Source organism: Telmatherina bonti (assembly GCF_933228915.1).
Source record: "Telmatherina bonti genome assembly, chromosome: 12".
Classification (NCBI taxonomy): domain Eukaryota; kingdom Metazoa; phylum Chordata; class Actinopteri; order Atheriniformes; family Telmatherinidae; genus Telmatherina; species Telmatherina bonti.
The window spans coordinates 30176230-30196149 of NC_136610.1; the positions used below are offsets into that span (position 1 = coordinate 30176230).

The 19920-nt window shown below is 38.2% G+C and overlaps 3 protein-coding genes across 3 annotated transcripts; 2 read left to right on the plus strand and 1 right to left on the minus strand.

The window, feature by feature from the left end:
• Window positions 1–8339: 8339 nt before the first annotated feature.
• Window positions 8340–9458, plus strand: npy7r (neuropeptide Y receptor Y7; the record flags this gene model as incomplete). The annotated part of the gene is made up of 1 exon (XM_079249655.1): window positions 8340–9458. Exon 1 carries the CDS (start codon window positions 8343–8345, stop codon window positions 9456–9458), a length of 1116 nt encoding a protein of 371 aa, XP_079105781.1. The 5' UTR covers window positions 8340–8342.
• A 1687-nt stretch (window positions 9459–11145) lies between these two features.
• On the plus strand, window positions 11146–15807 carry prelid1a (PRELI domain containing 1a). Its single transcript, XM_079249946.1, has 6 exons — window positions 11146–11231; window positions 12334–12453; window positions 13332–13557; window positions 13653–13766; window positions 14073–14151; window positions 14954–15807. The coding sequence occupies exons 2-6, from the start codon at window positions 12362–12364 to the stop codon at window positions 15073–15075; spliced, it is 633 nt and encodes a 210-aa protein (XP_079106072.1). The 5' UTR covers window positions 11146–11231; window positions 12334–12361; the 3' UTR covers window positions 15076–15807.
• A 510-nt stretch (window positions 15808–16317) lies between these two features.
• mxd3 (MAX dimerization protein 3) lies at window positions 16318–19249 on the minus strand. Its single transcript, XM_079250546.1, has 6 exons — window positions 19122–19249; window positions 18273–18372; window positions 18076–18105; window positions 17873–17987; window positions 17611–17776; window positions 16318–17399 (listed from the first exon to the last, which is right to left on the minus strand). The coding sequence occupies exons 1-6, from the start codon at window positions 19189–19191 to the stop codon at window positions 17281–17283; spliced, it is 600 nt and encodes a 199-aa protein (XP_079106672.1). The 5' UTR covers window positions 19192–19249; the 3' UTR covers window positions 16318–17280.
• Between the last annotated feature and the right edge of the window lie 671 nt (window positions 19250–19920).

Sequence of the window (19920 nt, forward strand, 5' to 3'; positions counted from 1 at the left end):
AAAAATGTGTAAGCCTTATATTTAAGCTATATGAAGATATACAAATAATACTACTGGTGCTCTTTCTTATAGCGGGAATGTTTTGTCTCTGTTACCTTGGTCCAAAGGTTCTTGAACAGACTCTGGATTAAGTTCAGTGTTGGTATTGTTGGGTTAGTGTTACTGAGATAAAATCCTTCACCTCTTTCTCACCACTTCTGTCCCTCTTCAGAACGCCCCAACAAGCCTTGTAAGTCCAATATCGATGATCACAAGCGTTCTTTCATATCCATGTGAGGTTTTGAAAAGGGTAACAAGCTTTTGTGTGCCCGTATTGGAGAGGCATCCCTCTGCTTCCAAGGAAACCAGTCTAGTGTAGTGCTTGCTGAAGTGTATGCCTTAATAAGATGGTTGCACAACAGCTCAGCTTCATCGGGACTGCTTTTGCTGTAATCTTTAAATGTTCCTTGAAAAAAAGGGATTCTATTAATATTCTTGAAGAAAGACTGCAATATAAGTTGACCTTCTGAACAGACAAAGATCTAAAACCTCAGAGCAAAATTGTCAAAGATAGTGAACAAAGAACAAAGCCACTTGGAGCATTTTAGAGCAGTACAGTCAGACCTGGATCCTACAACTTATCTTCACAGGGAATTTTAAGGTGACAGCAATGACAATTATTCTCATTTCAAGTCAGGAAAAACCTCTTGGTTGGTTGAAATTCACTGGAAATCCTAAACAATATCATCGTAATTGTATTCAGGTTTTCATATAAAATAGCTATTTTTTTTAATGATTAACAGATACATAATAAAACCATGCTTATGCTATCTTCAGCATTACATGTTACAGTATAGGCTATAGTTCTGGTGAGGAACAAGAAATGTCTCATTATTCATCATACTACCACTCTGGCACTTTACCACCCCTCCAAATTTCCCATCCTACAAAAATTGAAGCTTCATACATTATAAAAAGAAAGAAAGAAAACAACTACTCACAAATACCTTACGATTAGAGTACAAGCTTTGTTGCAGCAAATTTCTATGCCTAACCCTGGAAAAAGAAAGTCCTGATGAGGGGTCCTTTTTCAGATTGCTGACAGCCCCTCTGAGTAGCATTGCAAAACTGATTCATTGGCTAAGTAATGCACTGAACTCAGTGTATTAAACTAGTTAAATGTGTAATGAAAGTCAGATTTGCTTTCTATCCCTAAATTTTCTTTATAGTTTCTGAGAGTCTAGATGGTGACATTGATTTAAAAAACACAAACAAACGAGCAATTATCACCACCAAGACAGAGGTTGTGTTTTTTCAGCTTTTGTGTGTTTGTCCACCTGTCTGTTATTTTTTATTAAAATTCCTGGACATGGCAGAAATGGAATAAGGAGTTGGTCAACAGATAATGCCCAGAATTACTGGCTAAAAATTTGACATAAGAAATGACATAATAGTAGATGTTAAATACAGAAACAGCTAACCCAGATTGTCGCCATCAGAAAAAATGTGAATATCTTCAATAACTTCAACACTATTATAACCATTTGCCTAATCTTCATGTCTAAGGGTTTGCTTCCAGTTCAAAGATTCTTAATAAAAGATGTAGTGTCTACCCTGATTATGAAAATAGGTAGTGATATTAGTTTGTAGTATACATAACATGTATAAGTATACATGGGGTTGTTAACAGAGTGGGCTGTTGGGTTTTCAGGGTTTTTTCTATGGTGGGTGACCCTATGGCCTACCAAGGATCTTCACTCTTTGAGTGCTTCTAGTTTAATTTTATTCTGATAATGTTGAGATTAATAATAACATTTTAACACAGCTTATTGGGTTCGTCTTGCTGAATAGTTTAACAACAAAACACCCCCACAACTCAAAAGAGCACAATTAAAAAAGAGGAACCTAAAACTAAAACAATATGTGCAGTGAATAATAATCCATACATTAGGAATACGTGGTCACAAGATTTTTTTTTCTTTTTTCTATCAGTGTCATCAGACAGGCTCTATAGATAATGCTAATTCCTACAACAGACGTGTGAAGAGATGGTTGAATGTCTTCAATGGCATCCACTGCCCACAGTGAACGTGGCCATTATACAAAAGCCTAATGGGACAATGAGAGAAGAAGGAAAGAGAAACACAGGATTTCTTTTTTTTTTCTGCCCCCAAGACACAATCGACCAAGTATTAGAGTTGAAAAGAAGTTCCCTCTGAGCCCTGGAACTTCCCACACAAATGTTTACCTCAAGCGTTCAATTTGCAAACTTCACAGATCACCCATCCCTTAGAATCAATACACGCAATCATCAAAAAGTTAAAAGCTGTAATGGGATCTGCATTACAGACTCTCCACTTCTGAAAGCAAAATGTGAATGAGGAGTGGAAACAGCAAGATAAAGGAGTTGGGAAACTGAGTTCTTTGTCCTCTGATTCAACATTTAACAACTCTCAAAGCCTACACATAAGTTCTGCCAGATGCACACAAACCGAATCCCTTGTGTCGTAAGGAAACCACTGTCATCACTTTTATGTGCAGAGAGTACATGAAGAAAATCAAACCAAACAAATGAAATAAAAAAACATACTTTGTTGTTTGCATATGGCGGGAAAAAAACCCATCAATAAAACAAACATGTTAAAGGCAAATAATCTGAACCTTGGGGATCTGGTATTAATGTGAATGTGATGTCAGACTCAAGTGCTTCATTATGACAAAAAGCAATAGAGAGTAGAGAACATGAAGAATGAAGATTTACAAATGTCAAATCTTAGCAGATGTAGAAATGAATTTGTTAGGCCCTCAGAAGAAACAGTCATCGATGATAATCAGGCTAAAGGATCATAGATTAAATTAAAAGCAAAGGAGAATTCAGACTGTCAATACCCTGCCTACGAGAGCTCAACCCGCTAGGATCACACCAACAACAAAGGATGTAATAATCTCCAAGATTTCAGTTAAGTATTTTGGGGTTCCTCAAATAAAGTTATTTTAATTAGACTCCTTAATGGTTGGAGGTGTTTTCTCAGGTTGATTGTGTCAATGGACTCTACTAAGAATGTGCCCTATATTGCCTTTTCCTTGGCCCAGTATGCATGCTGGTGTTTCTGTCTTGTCCCAGAAGAACAGGTTAGATGAGCTTGGCAAGACATGGTTTACCGACCAAATGAAAACTTAATTCAGTGATATTTTTCAAGGCCCAAGTTTACATCCTTACCTTGGTCTCAAAAAGGCTAACAAAATTGCTGTGCACAAAATAAAAAAAAAAAGCCAAAATAATTGAAAATAATTAAATACAAAACTTAAAAGCACACAGTAAAAGTTTACCACGGTAAAATGAACTAATGAACACAGCGGTATAATGACACTTTCAATTATAGCTACAATCAGCCACAAAATCCTCTTGACAAAATTGAGTTAGCAGGTGGCATGAAACCCCCTGGTTTAAGTATTTGTTTCTGTTCCACTGTCTTTTTACTTTTCTGATTATGTGATTACTTGCATTTCTATCTTCATCCCATTTAAACTGTTATGGAGTTAAAAGTATAATATAAGGTTTAGATGTTCAAAAACACTCATTCAGGGTTATAAAACTTGTACAAGGACGCACATTGCCTTGGGCTACGAGAGTTTAATACACAGTAGTCACAGTTGTCATTTGTGACAAACACAACACAGAACTATTCTCAAAAATGTTGTCATCTCAAAATGTTAAGCCAGCATGGTGAAACTACTTGGTATTGGATGTGTGGATGTTTGAAACATTACTATTCCCCAGTTCTTTGTGAGACTGGGCTGTCTAGAGAGGGACTGGTAAAATTCCACTAACTGATGTGCAAGACTGATCAACTGTGACTGGAAGCATTAAGCTGCTGGTATTGCTGCTACGGTATTACTTTTGATACCAAAAAGTGAGTTTTACCTCACTTTGCCACTTGTAGATACCGATCATGTGTCATTTCCTTCAACGTAACGTAAAAGACTAAGCTAAATATTTTTATATACTGTAGGCTATTTAAAACATTTTTTCACCAAATTTCAGATTAAATGTTGAAATATAATGACCTTCTTCAGAGGATTTATGTAGAAAGTCTGAAGAGATTACACTTACAGTGTCTGCAACTCAACAGTTGCTCCAAATTCAATTTAATGAAAGAGAAAAGATGGCAAACTGGTACTAATCAGAACTTTTCCGCAGTGCCACGCAGGATAATCTCCCCCTGACTTTCCACAACCTACAAGAACTCTCCGTCTTGACTGCTGAGTGAGCCGTTGCAGGTACAGGCCTCAGGGTGGTTCTCATTATCGGAAGAATAGACGGAAGCCTGGTGGCAACTTTCCCAAATCGATCGATAAGGTTAATCCCCACTACTGAGACACAAGGTGAGAAGATCCAAAGATGTCATAAGTGGTGCTGTGTGAACAATAGACTTGAGCAACTCTAATCAGCTCTGGGGAAATACAGAAAATAGTCTCAAAGGATACAAACTGTTCAATTTAACCTTGTGCAGAAGATAGTTAAAATGTTTTTCTATCTATTAAGGTAAACACCATCTACAAGTAGCCTACGGTCAATTCTAATATATCATAATTTGATGTTTTTCAAGACGCTAATTCCCACTTATTTCAGGGTTACTTACTTGTCTTATTCACATGTTTACTTCCTTGGAGATGGCTTGTTTTGAACTTGCACATGCAAAATAGGTGTCTTTTATTTTTAACATTTGATAACCTCGGAAACTAATCTTCAAAATTGTCTTTTTTTTCTTTTTCAAAAATCTTTAAACTTCTCATGACAAAATGGCTCCAAACATCCAGTTATGTAACTTCATTTATTCAAAATCCTTTAAAAACAACAAGGACAAAAAAAACAACAAAAAACCCCCAAACAAACAATGAAATAATCATCGTATCTAAGTAATTTCTAAAAACTTTATTTCATAGCATGAGTGTGTATACCTGCTCAAGATAAAAAATAACTGTAAGCAAATTTTAAAATAAGAATAAATTAATACTACTACTACTACTACTACTACTACTACTACTACTACTAATAATAATAATAATAATAATAATAATAATAATGATAATAAATAATAATAATAAATAATAATAATAATTTTGGTTATGAGCTGCTGAAATAAACTCATAAGTTGTTTTTTTCCTTTTTTTTCCCTTTTTTTTTCTTTCTTTTTTTTTTCTTTACTATTTTTACTATTATTTTAGAGCCAAATCTTTTTAATCTGGCAGTGGTTTTATGCAGTTAACATATATTACTTACAGGACAAGAAATTGTGAAATGAGCACTTTAAAGTGCTCATCTGAGGGCAGAACAGGACAGTGGTGAGGACAGTCAGACTAAAATCAAAAACAACAAAAAAACAAAACAAAAAAAAAAACAAAACACGAGGATTCGCTTTACAACCCTGAATTGTTCCAAAGTTCATTCAATACTGCACACGAGGACAAAAGGAAGAAATACTGAGCTATAAGGAACAAAGTGGTAAAAGGTTGTAATACATGATGAAACTGCAGACGTGACGTCCACTCTGGCTATTTAAGCTGCATTTTCTGATATTAAACTACATAGACTATGAGAAATGATACAGATGCCTCACTTTCCAAATGCCATTTTCAAGGCGCAGTCCTTGCGCACGTCTCAGTGACGGTCTCCTGCACAGATGTGGACGCGGCTCACACTGAATCCGGTTGATCGGAGTCGGGAACACACTGTGGAGGCACAAGATGCGCACCACAGCTTGGGAGGAGCTTCAGGTTTTTCGCCACTTGTTTCATACCAGTCTCGAATGAAGACTCGCTTTCCAAAGGAGATATAAGGGGAAAGGTGAGTCCATTGATATGGGCATGACGTTCTTGCAGACTTTTAATAGTCAGAAGGAGGCTAGTTTTATTACAAAATGTAACCTAGAGGTGCAAAAAAATGAATGTCTGTGTTTTTGGGCAACGGCGCAACCTGTAGTTATTGGAACTGTTACATGTGCGTAATTTGGATATGAAAAGGGATTTGAAAGGTAGGATGATCAGGTATCCAAATAGCATGTCTTTAAAGCAAACGTTTTGCACCTGTCTGGTCTGTTGAATAAGCTTTGAGAGCTTAGTTGGAGATGTTTGAATGCACACCACTGAATAAGTTAATTAAATGTTCACAAATTACGCATCAATGCATAGTTGATTAGCAGTGAATTGCCTCATTAAAATCTGACGACACTTCTTTGCTAGAATCCAGTTAGAGTGGATTCTTTCTCCAGCAGGTGTATGCTGTTATGACTTTGTGACATAAGACAAATGTGATCTGAAAAAATGTTGCTTTTTGACACATTGCTAATGCGCTGTGGAGTCATTCTGCTGTGCAGCTGTGCGCGCTGGTGACAGAGGGTTCAGACAGGGCGTGCATGCTTTCGAGGTTACTGGAACTGCAACGCTTCAGTGGTCATAGCCACATTTTCAGTGGCTCCTATGGGATTTGTGTGGCCCTGGATTTGTGCCTTCATGTCATATGATGTTTTGTGTGTGTCTGTGTGTTTTTTAACTCATGCAGGGGCCCAATGATGTTTGGTGATTTTTTTTTTCCATGAGATCACACGGGATCAAGAATGTGCTCACACATATATCAACCTTTATCATCATTATTATTCATATAAATCAGCTGAAAAGACTATAAATGTATTTACAATACTGCTCAGGCAGGATATAAAATAAATCTGTCTCTTTTTCAAATCCTGGAGCAACATGTGGGCAAGATTGTGGAAATAAGCCCTGCCAGACAGTCCTGATAGTTTTGTAGGCTGAATCCCCAGAGCAACCAGAATGTCTGTCACCAAAGAGGTTGTGTCTCACTAAATTGTGTCCTGGTTAAAGGAAGATCTCTCTCCCAGAAAGAAAACTTCAATAATTGAGTGTTAGCCACTGGAATGTGTTGAGTCAATTCAGGTCTGCAAAGAGAAATGTAATTAAAAGTCTCCCCTTTTTTGCATGTATGTTTCCTTAATCCAGAGTGCTTTCAATTTTTAAGTGCATCCCCCTGATCTTATAATAAATAACAAAGAAATACATCAGTATCATAGGGATATGATGCTGTTACCTAACTGTGGCAGGATTTTTTTCTACACATGCACAGTCAATATTCAGCAGCAGTCATATCTGTTTAAGTGGACAAAAATGACAAGAAAGTGACTACTTTTTCTTTATTTTATGCTGGAGCCCATAGTTGCAGCCTGTGTACATGACCAGCCTGCAGCTCTAATGATCCAGCTTTGAACTGGCTGAATCCCACTTATTGCTTCCACCATAATTTTCCTTCAGTTTTAACAATGGCACAGGTGCTCATGAAGAAGAAGAAGAAGAAAAAAAGACTGCATGCTGTAAACAAGCAGAACATTTACATGCACAGTTACAGATATTTCAATATAAATAGCTTGAAGCAAAAACGTGGTCTGATTTTGGTTGAGTGTGGAACACTCCTGTGCAAAGACAGCTAATTTTCTGTCAGATGTTATCTCTCACTGTCACGCACCTGGATTTCATTTTCTGTTCTCTTCAGGACACACGACTCTTCAATGCAGTAATCGAGCAGTTATTATAATAATTTGACTTCATCGATCAAAGAAGGTTCTTATCTTCTTGATTGCACTGTTTCTGCACTCGTGAGTTAAATACCAGAAAGCTTTTATACCAATGTGACATCTGCAATGCAAGCTGTACTGCTGCTTGATGAATGATTACATGTTATTTATGGGATTTAAAGGTTTGGTTTAGCTGACGTTTGAGCAGAGAAAGGAATAAAGTGAAAACAAAGTTTGACTGCAGCTTGGTTTTTCACATAGGCAGGAGTGTTCTGGAAATCATTTTAAAAACTAATAAAGGGTATTGTTGCATGTAATAGAGGGACTAAATGGAAGGTGTAACACACCTGGAGAAGAGAAGGACAAACCTCTAATTCATGGCCAAAGAGATCAAGGTTCACACTTCTAGCAGTGATACCTCCAGGGTGGGCTACTCGGCAGTATTTAATCATCATGTTCTCTTTGACTGCACTCAGTACTACCAGTGGAGGCTGCTTCTTAGAACAGGATAGGTATATTTCAGTGTTTTAAATCTATTCTGGTTACGCAAGTCACTGGTGTGTATCACACAGTGTTTTCACTGACAGAAAATCCAGATCACATCCTTTGGGAGTTATAAATTTGAGAGTAAAATGAGAAAAAAACAAGTTTTAAATGTAATTTTTTGTCACTGATTAAAGTGATATTGTGCTTAACTTTTCTCAAACATCTATTCTCTTTTGTCTTTTCTTTACTCAGGTATCGGCACAGTCTGGATATCCAGGATTTTCCAGTAAAATGAGCCCACCAGACATGTCCAACAGCACGGGAGAGGAGGAGGCTGATGAAACCGACCCCTCCTTTCTGTTTAACGACAGCTTGGGTTTACACCCACCTGGTTTCCACAAAGACATCACCAAGCACCTTGGAGTCCAGATCACCTTGATCACAGCCTATTCCTTCATTATCCTGCTGGGGCTGCTGGGCAATTCGCTTGTTATCTACATGATTATTCGCTACAGAAAGATGCGGACAGTGACCAACTTTTTCATTGCTAATTTGGCCCTAGCAGACCTTCTTGTGAACACTCTCTGCCTGCCCTTCACATTGGTTTACACTCTGCTGGACGAGTGGAAGTTTGGGGCTGTGTTGTGCCACATGGTACCTTTTGCCCAGGCCCTGAGTGTGCATGTGTCTATCCTGACGCTGACCGTCATAGCTCTGGAGCGGTACCGCTGCATCGTCTTCCACCTGGGTCGGCGTCTGACTTGGCACTCCAGCCTCCTCATCATGGTATTCACCTGGACTATTTCTGCTGTCTTGGCAGCACCCTTGGCTATCTTTAGAGAGTACCGCACTGAAGAGATCTCCTCAATCAACCTGCACATTGCTGTCTGTTCTGAGAAGTGGCCTAACGGGACCAACAGGGATGGAGTCCTCTACAGCCTCTTAATGCTTCTCCTCCAGTACATTATTCCCTTAGCCATAATCAGTTATGCTTACATATGCATATGGGTCAAACTGAAGAATCATGTCAGCCCCTCCAGCCGCAACGACAGCATCAATCGACGGAAAAAGACCACAAAGATGCTGGCATTGGTGGTGGTGGTGTTTGCCACCTGTTGGCTGCCTTTTCACATGTTCCAGCTGGCCAGCGATTTGGATCTGGTACTCAGATTCAAGGAGTATAAACTCATATACACAGTTTTCCATATCGTGGCTATGTGTTCAACTTTTACCAACCCCTTCCTGTATGGGTGGATGAATAAGAACTACAGGAACGGCTTCCTCATGGTGTTTCGTTGCGAGGACAAGCCTGATTCTTTCCATCCGGAGGGCTCGTTCAGGACGCGCTCCATACGAAAGCAAACTCTGAATGGTCGTAACGGGGGACACCCTCCCACAGCTGTGTGAGATATGCACAAAACAGAAGGGCAGGAGAACATGAGCACATTAAGCCCACCTCTGTTTTGCAGAGCGTGTGGTTCAGAAGTAGCCTTTTAACTTGAACGGACTGAGCTTGAGTTTTTATGTCACTGAAGAGGGCCTAAAAAACCTTGCATGCAAAATTGCTATATGTAGGCCCTTCTTTCCTTTGTGAATGTTACTGGTGAAATACATGTCAAAACTATCCAGATATGTGTTTAAAGATGTTTACATAAGTGTTATTTAACTTGGAACTAATATATACTGTGCTCTCCTGTAAATGGCTGAATTCTTGTTGGTAAGTAATATCCAACTTAATATACTTACTTGAGGGAAGACAGTAATATTGTGACAGTAAGAGCAGAAATTTTCACATTTTCACACTATTGGCTGCTCTAAACATGTGGATTATTCTCATTTAATTAATCCTGTGCCTTGGATTAATGACAGTGTTTTAGCTGAGAAACATAAATCCTTGTCCCAGAATTAAAAGGGGGGGCTATCACCAATTTTCCATCCAAACAGGAAGTTAATTGTCTTCACCTGGCAACCAGCTGTTCCTGATTAGATGGACCAGCGGGACTGTTTCCAGAGGAATGGGATTTATAAACCAGTGTCCTGTGTGAAGAAGGAGGAATGCACTGATATCTTCATTATAGAAGCTGATTTGAGGAGTTGTGAAAAGAATGGGCAATTCAGTGTTCATTAAGCTGCTTCTGAAGTGTCCTTTGTTGATGGTCTTTAACGAATACAGAGACATTAATCAACCACAGACCCTGTGGACACATATACTGAGCCTTGACTGTATACACAAACCCCACACCTGATTTGTACATTATGAGAAATGATTATTTGTGCCTCTATGTCAAATAAACCAATCTTGGCTTGTGTTTGTTGAGCAAATTCCAGAGCCCTCTGAGTGTATAGTAATATGGAATATAACGTCTTTAGCAGCACCAAACCCTGACTCAGTTCTTTTGGGGATTTACAGTACTTCAGTGCTCCAGCACACACATCCTGGATGTACCTTCGGTATGCAGAAAGGATAAATCTTTTAAACTAACAGAAGGAAGACCAATCTGTGCATTTTTAATTAATAAAAGAAAAAAAAAAAAAGGGGGGGGGGTTGCTGCAATAATTAATATTGCAGCAAAAAACAAACAAAAAAATTGCATGTATTGCTGGCTTTTGACATCCACATTTCTCATTTCCTGGTTTGGGCATATGCTCCTTTATGTACTGTAGATTATGATGGAAGCACTAAGCTTTAATCAAAGCTGCCAGCAAAGCAACATTAAGCTTAGAGCCATGGTGTCAGACCTATTAGGCATCACAGCGGATGTGTGAGGATTTTGCCTAAATCCCTCCTCTCAGAAGTCGCACTCTGTGTCAAATTCACAATAATATTTTAACAATTGGTTTCTGCATTGTGGGCTCAAAATTAAATGTTTATGGTCTGGCCATCGCATTTTCAATGGCTCACAGATCCCCTCTTGAAGTTGTTTAAACATTTAAAAACAGTAGAAGATACCCTGAAGTTCTTCAGAAGATACGCTGAAGTTCAGCGAGTTTGCACGGTACTCTGCTGCCCTCTAGTGTTCAGAGAGGGATTCACAGCCGCACCACCAACCGGATGTGTCGTTGATGTTTGACCTTCACCCTCTCGCCACAGTCACGCTTGACATGTCTTCATGATGAAGTTAATCCCCTCAGGAGCATGAAATGTTAATTCTCACAATTTGAAAAAGTGTTGCCTTGCAGGTAAACCACATTTGCCTCAGAATTATCTTGAAATGTATATTTACAAATCTCGCTTAGTGACATTTTTCAGCGCGACGTGTGCCATTCATTCACGAGATTAGCATCATGCTAGGCTACTTCATGCTAACCAGGAAGCTAAGGGAAACGTGTACGTGACAAATCCAGTCTGTTTATCTCATGTCAGCTTCTAAATATTTGAGGCAATTTCAACTCATAGTTGCAACGATAAAACGGACTGTTGACATTTATATAAACTGATAATCATATTTATTTGACTTCGCTTCATAAAAAATAAGCTAAAAAGATTCGTGTAAATGGAGTGAACCGCTACGTTTGATTTATATAAACATAAAATCGCATTAGGATGTTTTTGTTCATTCGTGGCATGTTTTGTACTTTGTGTGACACGTAGGACAACGTAAAAATCGATCGTTTTTTGTTTGTTTTTTTTAAAAAACTGTTGTGCTCATATGTATTCATACCCTTTCTTGAAAGAAAAGGCTGAATTTACAACAGTCACTCAAATAACTGGAGACTTAAAAAAGAGAACAAAAACTAGAAATTTGCAAAAATATAATTTAGTAGGATAAGACGCTGTTTTTCATTTAATTGAGTTGAAAGACGAAAAAAAAAAAAAAAAAAAAAAACCAACAAACAAATTGGTCCTGGACAAATTAGATAATTTTTCTGTTGAACAGTGGGACATAACCTGTAAACAGGTGCAGAAGTCTGACTGAGAGGAACAGAAAATACCTGACTGTGGCGGAGACATTAAAAGATTGTTCAACAAAATATTAGTTTATGAGTGATGTAATATGTAATAAATTATCTTATTTGCTTTTTAAAAAAAAATATTCTATTGAGCCAGAGTTAGAAAATAATGTAATGATTTTCTTAAAATTTTTGTTTATTATTACTTTAGTCAATTTCACCTTATTTTACAGGCAGCTGTTTTTTTCCTTCTTTAATGAAAGGGTATGAATACATATGAGCAGAACTGTATATCTGCTACAGTGGTCAATACAGTTCCTGCGTTGCTTTACCTTGAAAACATTTTCGTCATGCAGGCAAATCAATACGTCTTTGTTCCGTATCTCCACAGGAAACTGCCAGGGTAAATTAGTGGAACAATGGTAAAGTATTTTTGCTGCGCAGGTTTGCTAAAAAGCACCTGGGACCAAGTTTGCATTGCTTTTTGGCAACGATATCCCAATCCTTTCAGGTAAGGCCAAAGAGATTACAGAGTTTCTTCATACAGATATATCCATAATTTCCTTTGCTTCATGTTTTTTTTTTTTTTTTTAAACCGTGTGCTATAAGAAGCTTGGATCATTTCTTAACATTTGCATGCTTTCTTTTGACACTTTGCAAATGTACAGCTGCAGTTTATGTTTATGTAATGTTTCTAAAAAAAATGATGATATGAATTGCAATGCATAAATGAAATACTTGGGGAAAATATATAACTTTTGAGCTGAGACAGTGTATTGAATTTTAAGTAATTTTATTTTCGGTATGTTAGTCAATTTATTTAGCTAACATTTTTATGCATATAGACAGTGAGGACCACCCTGAACAGAGCAGACCCAGGGTTCAGGATTTTGAAGCATTTGCAGAACTGGTCTTTTCTGGGCCTGAACTCCTGTAAAAAAAATCAGCTGAGGGAAAGTGAGAAAACCACTCCATGCATTAAGAATAAAATATTTGGCATTAGTTTTGGACTTTGTGTTTACAGTTCCGAGTTACAAAACAACACGTTGATCCAGCTTAATATGATGACACGTGTTAAAAAGCCAGCATCTGTGATAATACTTAGGTGGATAAGTGCATAAAGTTTTGTTAGCATCAGCTGACATTTGGTTAGGGCTTATAACTCTTAAGAATAAAAATGAATTAACTCCCTTTATCACCAACTTTTGGCATTTTACCGACTTTAGTCAGAATTTAAAGAACTTTATTTAAACTATATTGCAGAGAAGTTGCAGTCTTAATCCATAATTATTATTTTTTATAGCAGGTAAAAAGTCTATGGATTAGGAACAATGATTTTCATCATGTTTTACTGATTGTCTCGACTTTTCTGTTTCTCTTTGCCCACAGCAACCATGTCCTGACTGAGGATATCATTTTTCGAGAGGTGACCCCAACCAACTGCCTCCTTTCCAGACGCCTGTTGACCAAAACTAGCCGTGCGCCTCGCTGGATGGAGCGCTATCTTCCGAAGCACATGGCCAGCTCAGCGTACGTCATTGAGGACTCCATTGTGGACCCTCAGAAAAGGACCATGACCACACTAACATGGAACATCAGCCATGCTCGCCTTATGGTACCTTCATTTTTCCTTCCATGCGCGCTACAGAAATTATAAGCATGGTCTCATCGTGTTCTTGTTTTGTGTTTGTTGTGTATGCTCTGTGCCAGTCCGTGGAGGAGAGATGTCAGTACCGTATTAACCCTGAGAATGGCGGCTGGACGGAGATTACAAGAGAAGCTTGGATCTCTTCCAATGTCTATGGGCTTTCTAGAGCTATTCAGGTCAGTAAAAGTGGAACAAGCCAGAGAAAGTTGTGTGTGGTCTGTGAAAGGGAAACTCACCCACCTCTCTTTCATTGTGTAAAATTAGTAACATAATACACAATGTTAGTATGCAACAGCTGAGCAGTTGTAGCGGTCTGCCAGGCTGGACTTAAACTGCTGAATGATTTATGACGAGAAGTGAGAGTAGTTCTTTACTGTCGCTGCGCTCTGATAGATGTGACTGCGTGATGATGCGAGTTATAAACTGATCCATACACAAAGAATCTTTTGTCTCACTTGACATTTTTTCTGTTTGTTTTCCAGGAATTCGGTCTGGCAAGATTCAAGACAAGTGTCACAAAAACAATGAAAGGTTTCGAGTATGTGCTTGCCAAAATGCAAGGTATATTTTTATTTCATTATTTATTCCACGCGTCTTTTTATTTACTGTCAGTTTCATGAATATGTACGTTTAAAATAATCCAACATTGGTTTAGAAACGGGAAGTAATTGGGGCAGAATTAATAAAACAGAATATGTTTAGAAGAAATGTTGTAATTCTTGTCAGAAATCAAGTTGAAGTTTGGTGAGAAAAGATCAGGCGCATGATGGATAAAGCTGTGTCACGGAAATAAAGAGGAAAGTTTGGATGTTGAGTCGGTGAGGCAACCAGAGAAACTTTCCTTGTTCTTAACTTCTTATTCAGCTGAAGAAACTTTTGTTTTTTGTGCTGAAACGAGTGAAATCATGTAATTCTGTTAAACTTATTTAAACCTTGTGACAAAAAGCAGAAGAGTTTTCATTTACATTCAGTTTCATCAGTTTGATCATGTCTCCTTCCACGGCTTCCAGTTCTACTTTGTTTGGCTGCAGCGAAACTAAACTTAGAATTATGTAGTTAAACCAGTTTAGCATGTAAATGTTTTAGTTTTCTTTCTTTTTGTTAGAGATGTTAACCATAAAGAATCTGTTTAATCCGTATATGATGCGTTCATCTCTTCATGCATCAAATTGCTAAAAGTTCTCTGTTAAGGTTTTTTTTTCCTTGATTGTTGCTTGGAAACCAATGACCAAATCAAAATGACAACACAGAAGTTCTGTGTGTTTTCCAGACTGTTGAAGTTTCTTAATGACTCATTTTCCTCAACTGCATGAAACCCTTCATCCCTTATGCAATTTGAAGAAAATAATTTGTGTTTGTGCAGGTGAAACTCCCTCAAGAACCTTAGCAGAAACTGCTACGGAGCGGGCAAGAGAGACGGCTCTGGCAGCCAAAGAGAAAGCCAAGGACCTTGCCTCACATGCTCAGAAGAAACAATACGTATGATGAGCTACATGATTCTGCAGCCACAGATACTGGGACTGATTTACATTAACCTCCTCTAGCTGTTCAGTCGAGCACTGGGTCAAGACCAACAGATCCCAGCCAAGGTTCAACACCTCTGTCAGGATGCGTTCTACTGAAATGGTGGGTGGACCATAAAAGGCCTGAGCTGGGTTCCAGTCTCCCTGATCACATCTCTCCGAGTACCTCTGACATCACATCATTTCAGTATTTACCATTGAAATCTTGGAAGTAAGTGGTTGAATACGTCCCAGGGCGCCATGAAAAGGATGACAGCCAACACTGGAAGTGTTCCTTAAACCTTTGTTCAACCTCTGTGCCCACCACTGTTTGCTTTTCAATCCTTTCCTCCGTTTGTCTCATCTTTATTATTCCTCACAATCCAGTAGCTGCATTAACTTAAAAATATGTGATTATGACTTTGTGATTCCGTTGCTTTTTCTGCTGTTACGTTGTCTTTGTTAATTCAGTTCACCCAAATTGTTCTAAAAGTGATTACCTCGTCGCTTTACGCTGAAGTTTATCAGCGGATGAAGGGTCCATCTTGTTGGCAATCTTAGTTCAACAAGAAATACGTGCTCAGCATCTCGGATACTCTGGTCAGAGCTGTGTATAGTTGTCATCAGATAAATGGACGAGCACTCGCTGTAGATGTTAATTATGAGCCTTGCGATGCAATTCATGCAACACTGTTTATTGCTTTATTGTTGGAATACCAGCTTATGAATAAATGAACATTTTCTAATCATAATACTGTGGTGTCAGGTTCGGACAGTAGCCTTTCTGTGGATTTTGCACGTCTCTCATGTATGCATGGGTTCTGTATGGGTATTCCTTCCTCCCACCACCTGAAGACAATGCAGGAATTAATGTGAGTGGTTGGTTGATGCTTAGTGTGGGACCTCCAGTGGGCTGGTGGCCTGTCCAGGGTGCACTTGCCCTCTCGCCTGCTAATAACTGAGATCGGCTCCTGCGCCACTGCAAATTGGACTAAATGGTTTGGAAAATGAATGAATGACGACAGAAGGAATGACGTCAGATATTAACATCAAGAAGGGCTTAGACATGGAAAAGCTTTCCTTTTTGTAAAGCCAAATAACTAGAAACACAACATATAAATATAGAAAATATTTATTTGTTTATAAAGAATAAAAGAGCTTACACCAGTACAAAAATGCTACATGATATTACTGGGCATAGAAAAAGATAAAAAGTAATAAGGCATCTTGCATATACAGAAAGTGATGGGGGAGAGCACCTTCAGTTACTAAATTTGTACTTTGCAACAAAGCATTGATGACATAATCTTTACAAGTACATACTGCCTGTCTGGTAAATTTGATGCATAATTGCACAATAAAAAGCCCAAACAAAGTGGAACACTTTGATGGCTAACACTTCGGAACCAGCTAATATTGATGAATAAACCTGATTTTAGTGAATAAAACTCACAATTTTCAACTTTGACATCATTATTGTTTTCTTGGTAATCACAGACTAAACTGTAACAACATGCAACCTTATTGGAGTAACAGACAACAATGAGCAAATGTGACCAGTTTGTTGTTTACTGTTTTCCTTTGGATAAACCCCCCAAAATGTTCAAGATAAAACGAGTGCAATGCATGGACGTAATGTGCAACAGAAGAAAGAAAAAAAAAAAAAGAGCTAAATACAAGACCGAACTTAACAATAACTGACAGTAATACAAAACAGCCCAGATTAATAAGTGCATGCTAAACGTGAAATTACTGAAATACAAACTTAGTGCTAATGAAAAGCTGTGTAAAATAAGTGACCAAATCTGGCTTAAGGCAAAATCTGCTGTAGATAGTATAAAAGGCCAGTTTGAGATTAAAAAGCCCTCAAAGAAGAATGAATGCTTGGAACATTAGAAGGTTAACACCTCATGGCTTTAGGTAAAAAAAACAAAACAAACAGATGATAAAGCAGGACAAACATCCTTCTCCACTCAGTGATTTAAACTGTTGTTCAGTGCAAATGGATTCACTTCGCTCATGTTTAGCATTTAGTCATGTTGAAAAGGGGAATGCCAAAAAAGTACTACTGCAAAAAGTTTTCAGTTGTACAGTAACATCTTTCTCCATCGTCCTTCTTGTTTTTGTGTTTGTTTGGAATGTTTTATCCGCTTCCTCTAACATGGCAAACACTGCATGTTTACCGCTGTCATAGCCAGGGCTTGTCCAAGCTGGAGTAACAGTGGTCCGCATCGGCGTGCACAATACTCAGTCTGTCAGAGTCCACACAGTCAAACACGATGCTTTCCACATCAACTTCCACGTCCTCTGCAGCAAAAAACCAACCAGGGATCAAATATGACTTGCAAGTCACTCTCAGGTGAAACTTTAAGTTGAAATTAAACAAAAAAATTAATCTCAACAATTTATATTTATCTAGCCTCTCTTGCAAGATTTTAGAATACAAAAAAAATAAATAATACAATGCAATTTAGTTTATTGGCATAAAAAGCTGAGGAAAGGCTCCTCCTGTGCTTACCTCTATCAGAGTCTGATCTCTCGGAGGACATGGTGGAGCCCTGGCTGTTATTCCTCATCCTCTCCGTTCCTCTTTGCAGCTGCTCCAGTCGAACCCGCAACTCTCTCTGCTCCCAGCGCAGGCGTCCCTTGAGCTGCTCTGCACGCTCGTCCTGCTCCTGCAGCTTCTAAAGTGATGCAGACACGGGGAGGATTACAGCAAAAGCAACGTAAAGGGGACTCCTGAATCAGAACTTGGAAGTGTTTTGATGTGAAATGTGTACCTTTATGTGAAGCTGGGCTTGTCTCAGCAGGTTGAGAGTGGTGTTCCTCATGGAGTCCGATGACTCAGGGACCTGCTTCTTCAGCTGCTCCAAACAGTGCCTCAGCTGAGCTCGCCTACACAGCGCAACAAAACAAAGCAACTTAATCAAAAGAAATATACAAACTTTTATTTTGTTTATTGCTGCATAAGGTTTCCTGTTACCTGTTTTTCTCCAGCTCGTTGTGAACTGATCTGCATTTGCAGCAAAAATAATAAACAGTGGTTAGCACAAATATTCAAAGAAACAGAAATCCATACCAATGTGTAATGTTCAGCAGGGTGCTTTATAAAGACTGAAAGTATCCCACACACACACAGTCACACCCTCTTGTCAGTTATATGTTACATAATGTATTCACCTATTGCCACCAGGTGATATCCTGTTGCTCTTCTGTTTGCTTCTTTTATCAGATTGACCTGGACTGAGAGGCAGGAGTGAAGCATATCCATGTTCTGCCTCTGCACATGAAAAGAGCTGTCAGACAATAATCATGGGCAAAAACACCGCCTACAATGTAAATAATAGAAATTATTAAGTCTTTTCAATATGTAACATGTCTACATGTATGTTTTTATTTAGCATCCTGAAGCTTTAGGATGCTATTTGAGTTCAGACGTAAATAAAGACAAAATGTCAGCCTGCTGTCATGAGCTGGACGTTACTTTTTTTAAAAAAAAAAAAAAAAAAAAAATATATATATATATATATATATATATATATATATATATATATATATATATATATATATATATATATATATATATATGTTCAGTGTTTGGCGCCATGGTCCACAATCTAGCCGCTTTTATCAAACCTCGTTTCTAGCTTTATAATTAAAAAACAACCCATACAGCATTCATAGCGCGCAAAAAAATGAATGAAACTTGTAGCTCTTTTCCAGCCTAAATTTCGGTCACCGTAATGACCGCTCAGCGCCGCCCGGATTCATTTTCAAACTCGTCCAGATTGGCGCCTTCGAGTACAATGATGCCACCGATATGTAGGTCACTGAGTCAAACGCTGCAGATCGATCAAAGTAGCCCCATTGTCGAGCATGCCGAATAAATCTTAAACAATCTCAAACAACTCTGTCACAGCATCATATTTTCGCGAGTATATCTATAAAGGCTTATCGGTGCAGTTGATTGTTTTTGTTATAAACAAGTAACTACCCCTTCTGCGCTGACAGTTTACATTAAATACTAACCTCGCTCTCTCCTCTCCAGAAACTCAGCAGCCCGAAGAAGCACTTGGATGTTGCAAACATTCCCTTCCATTATTATTATTTTTGTAGGAATATAAATAGTGCAGATAAACAACCTACGGTACGATCTCACAAACATCAGCAGCCTAGAGCGCAGGACGAGCTCGTCTGTGCTACGTACTCAATTCACAAGGCCGAGACACTGGTGCTGCTTTCGAGGACCGCGGAAAACTCGGACATTATAACACATTGGGAATACCTTTAACTGGCAAGAGACAAACTGTTACTTTTAAGTTATTAAGTTAAGGACATATACAAAAATATACAAAGGCCCTTTCTAGACAAACATTGCAACATAAAAAACATTAGCGTATATATTATTTGAAAGAAATATTAGGGTCCATTTCTGCATTGTATTGCAAAGGCTGGTTTGGGCGTAATCCCAATATTTACGATACCTTGAAGGTGTCTGGATCCAACGTAAAACGTCACTGTCAAGCCTTCAACCACTCCCCTCTCTACTTCACTCATTTGCTCCTTTGTTTTAGCCTCTTTTTATGTACAATCAATGGTTTAAGCCTTAGCTCATAACACCCCCCCCCCCCCCCCCCCCCCCAAATAAATAAATAAATAAATGAATAAAAAAATAAATAAATAAATAAATATATATATAGATATATATATATATCTATATATATATATATCTATATATATATATACACACACACACACACACACACACACACAAATATACTTTCATATGTATATATGAAAGTATTTTTTAATTCTATACATAAATGCA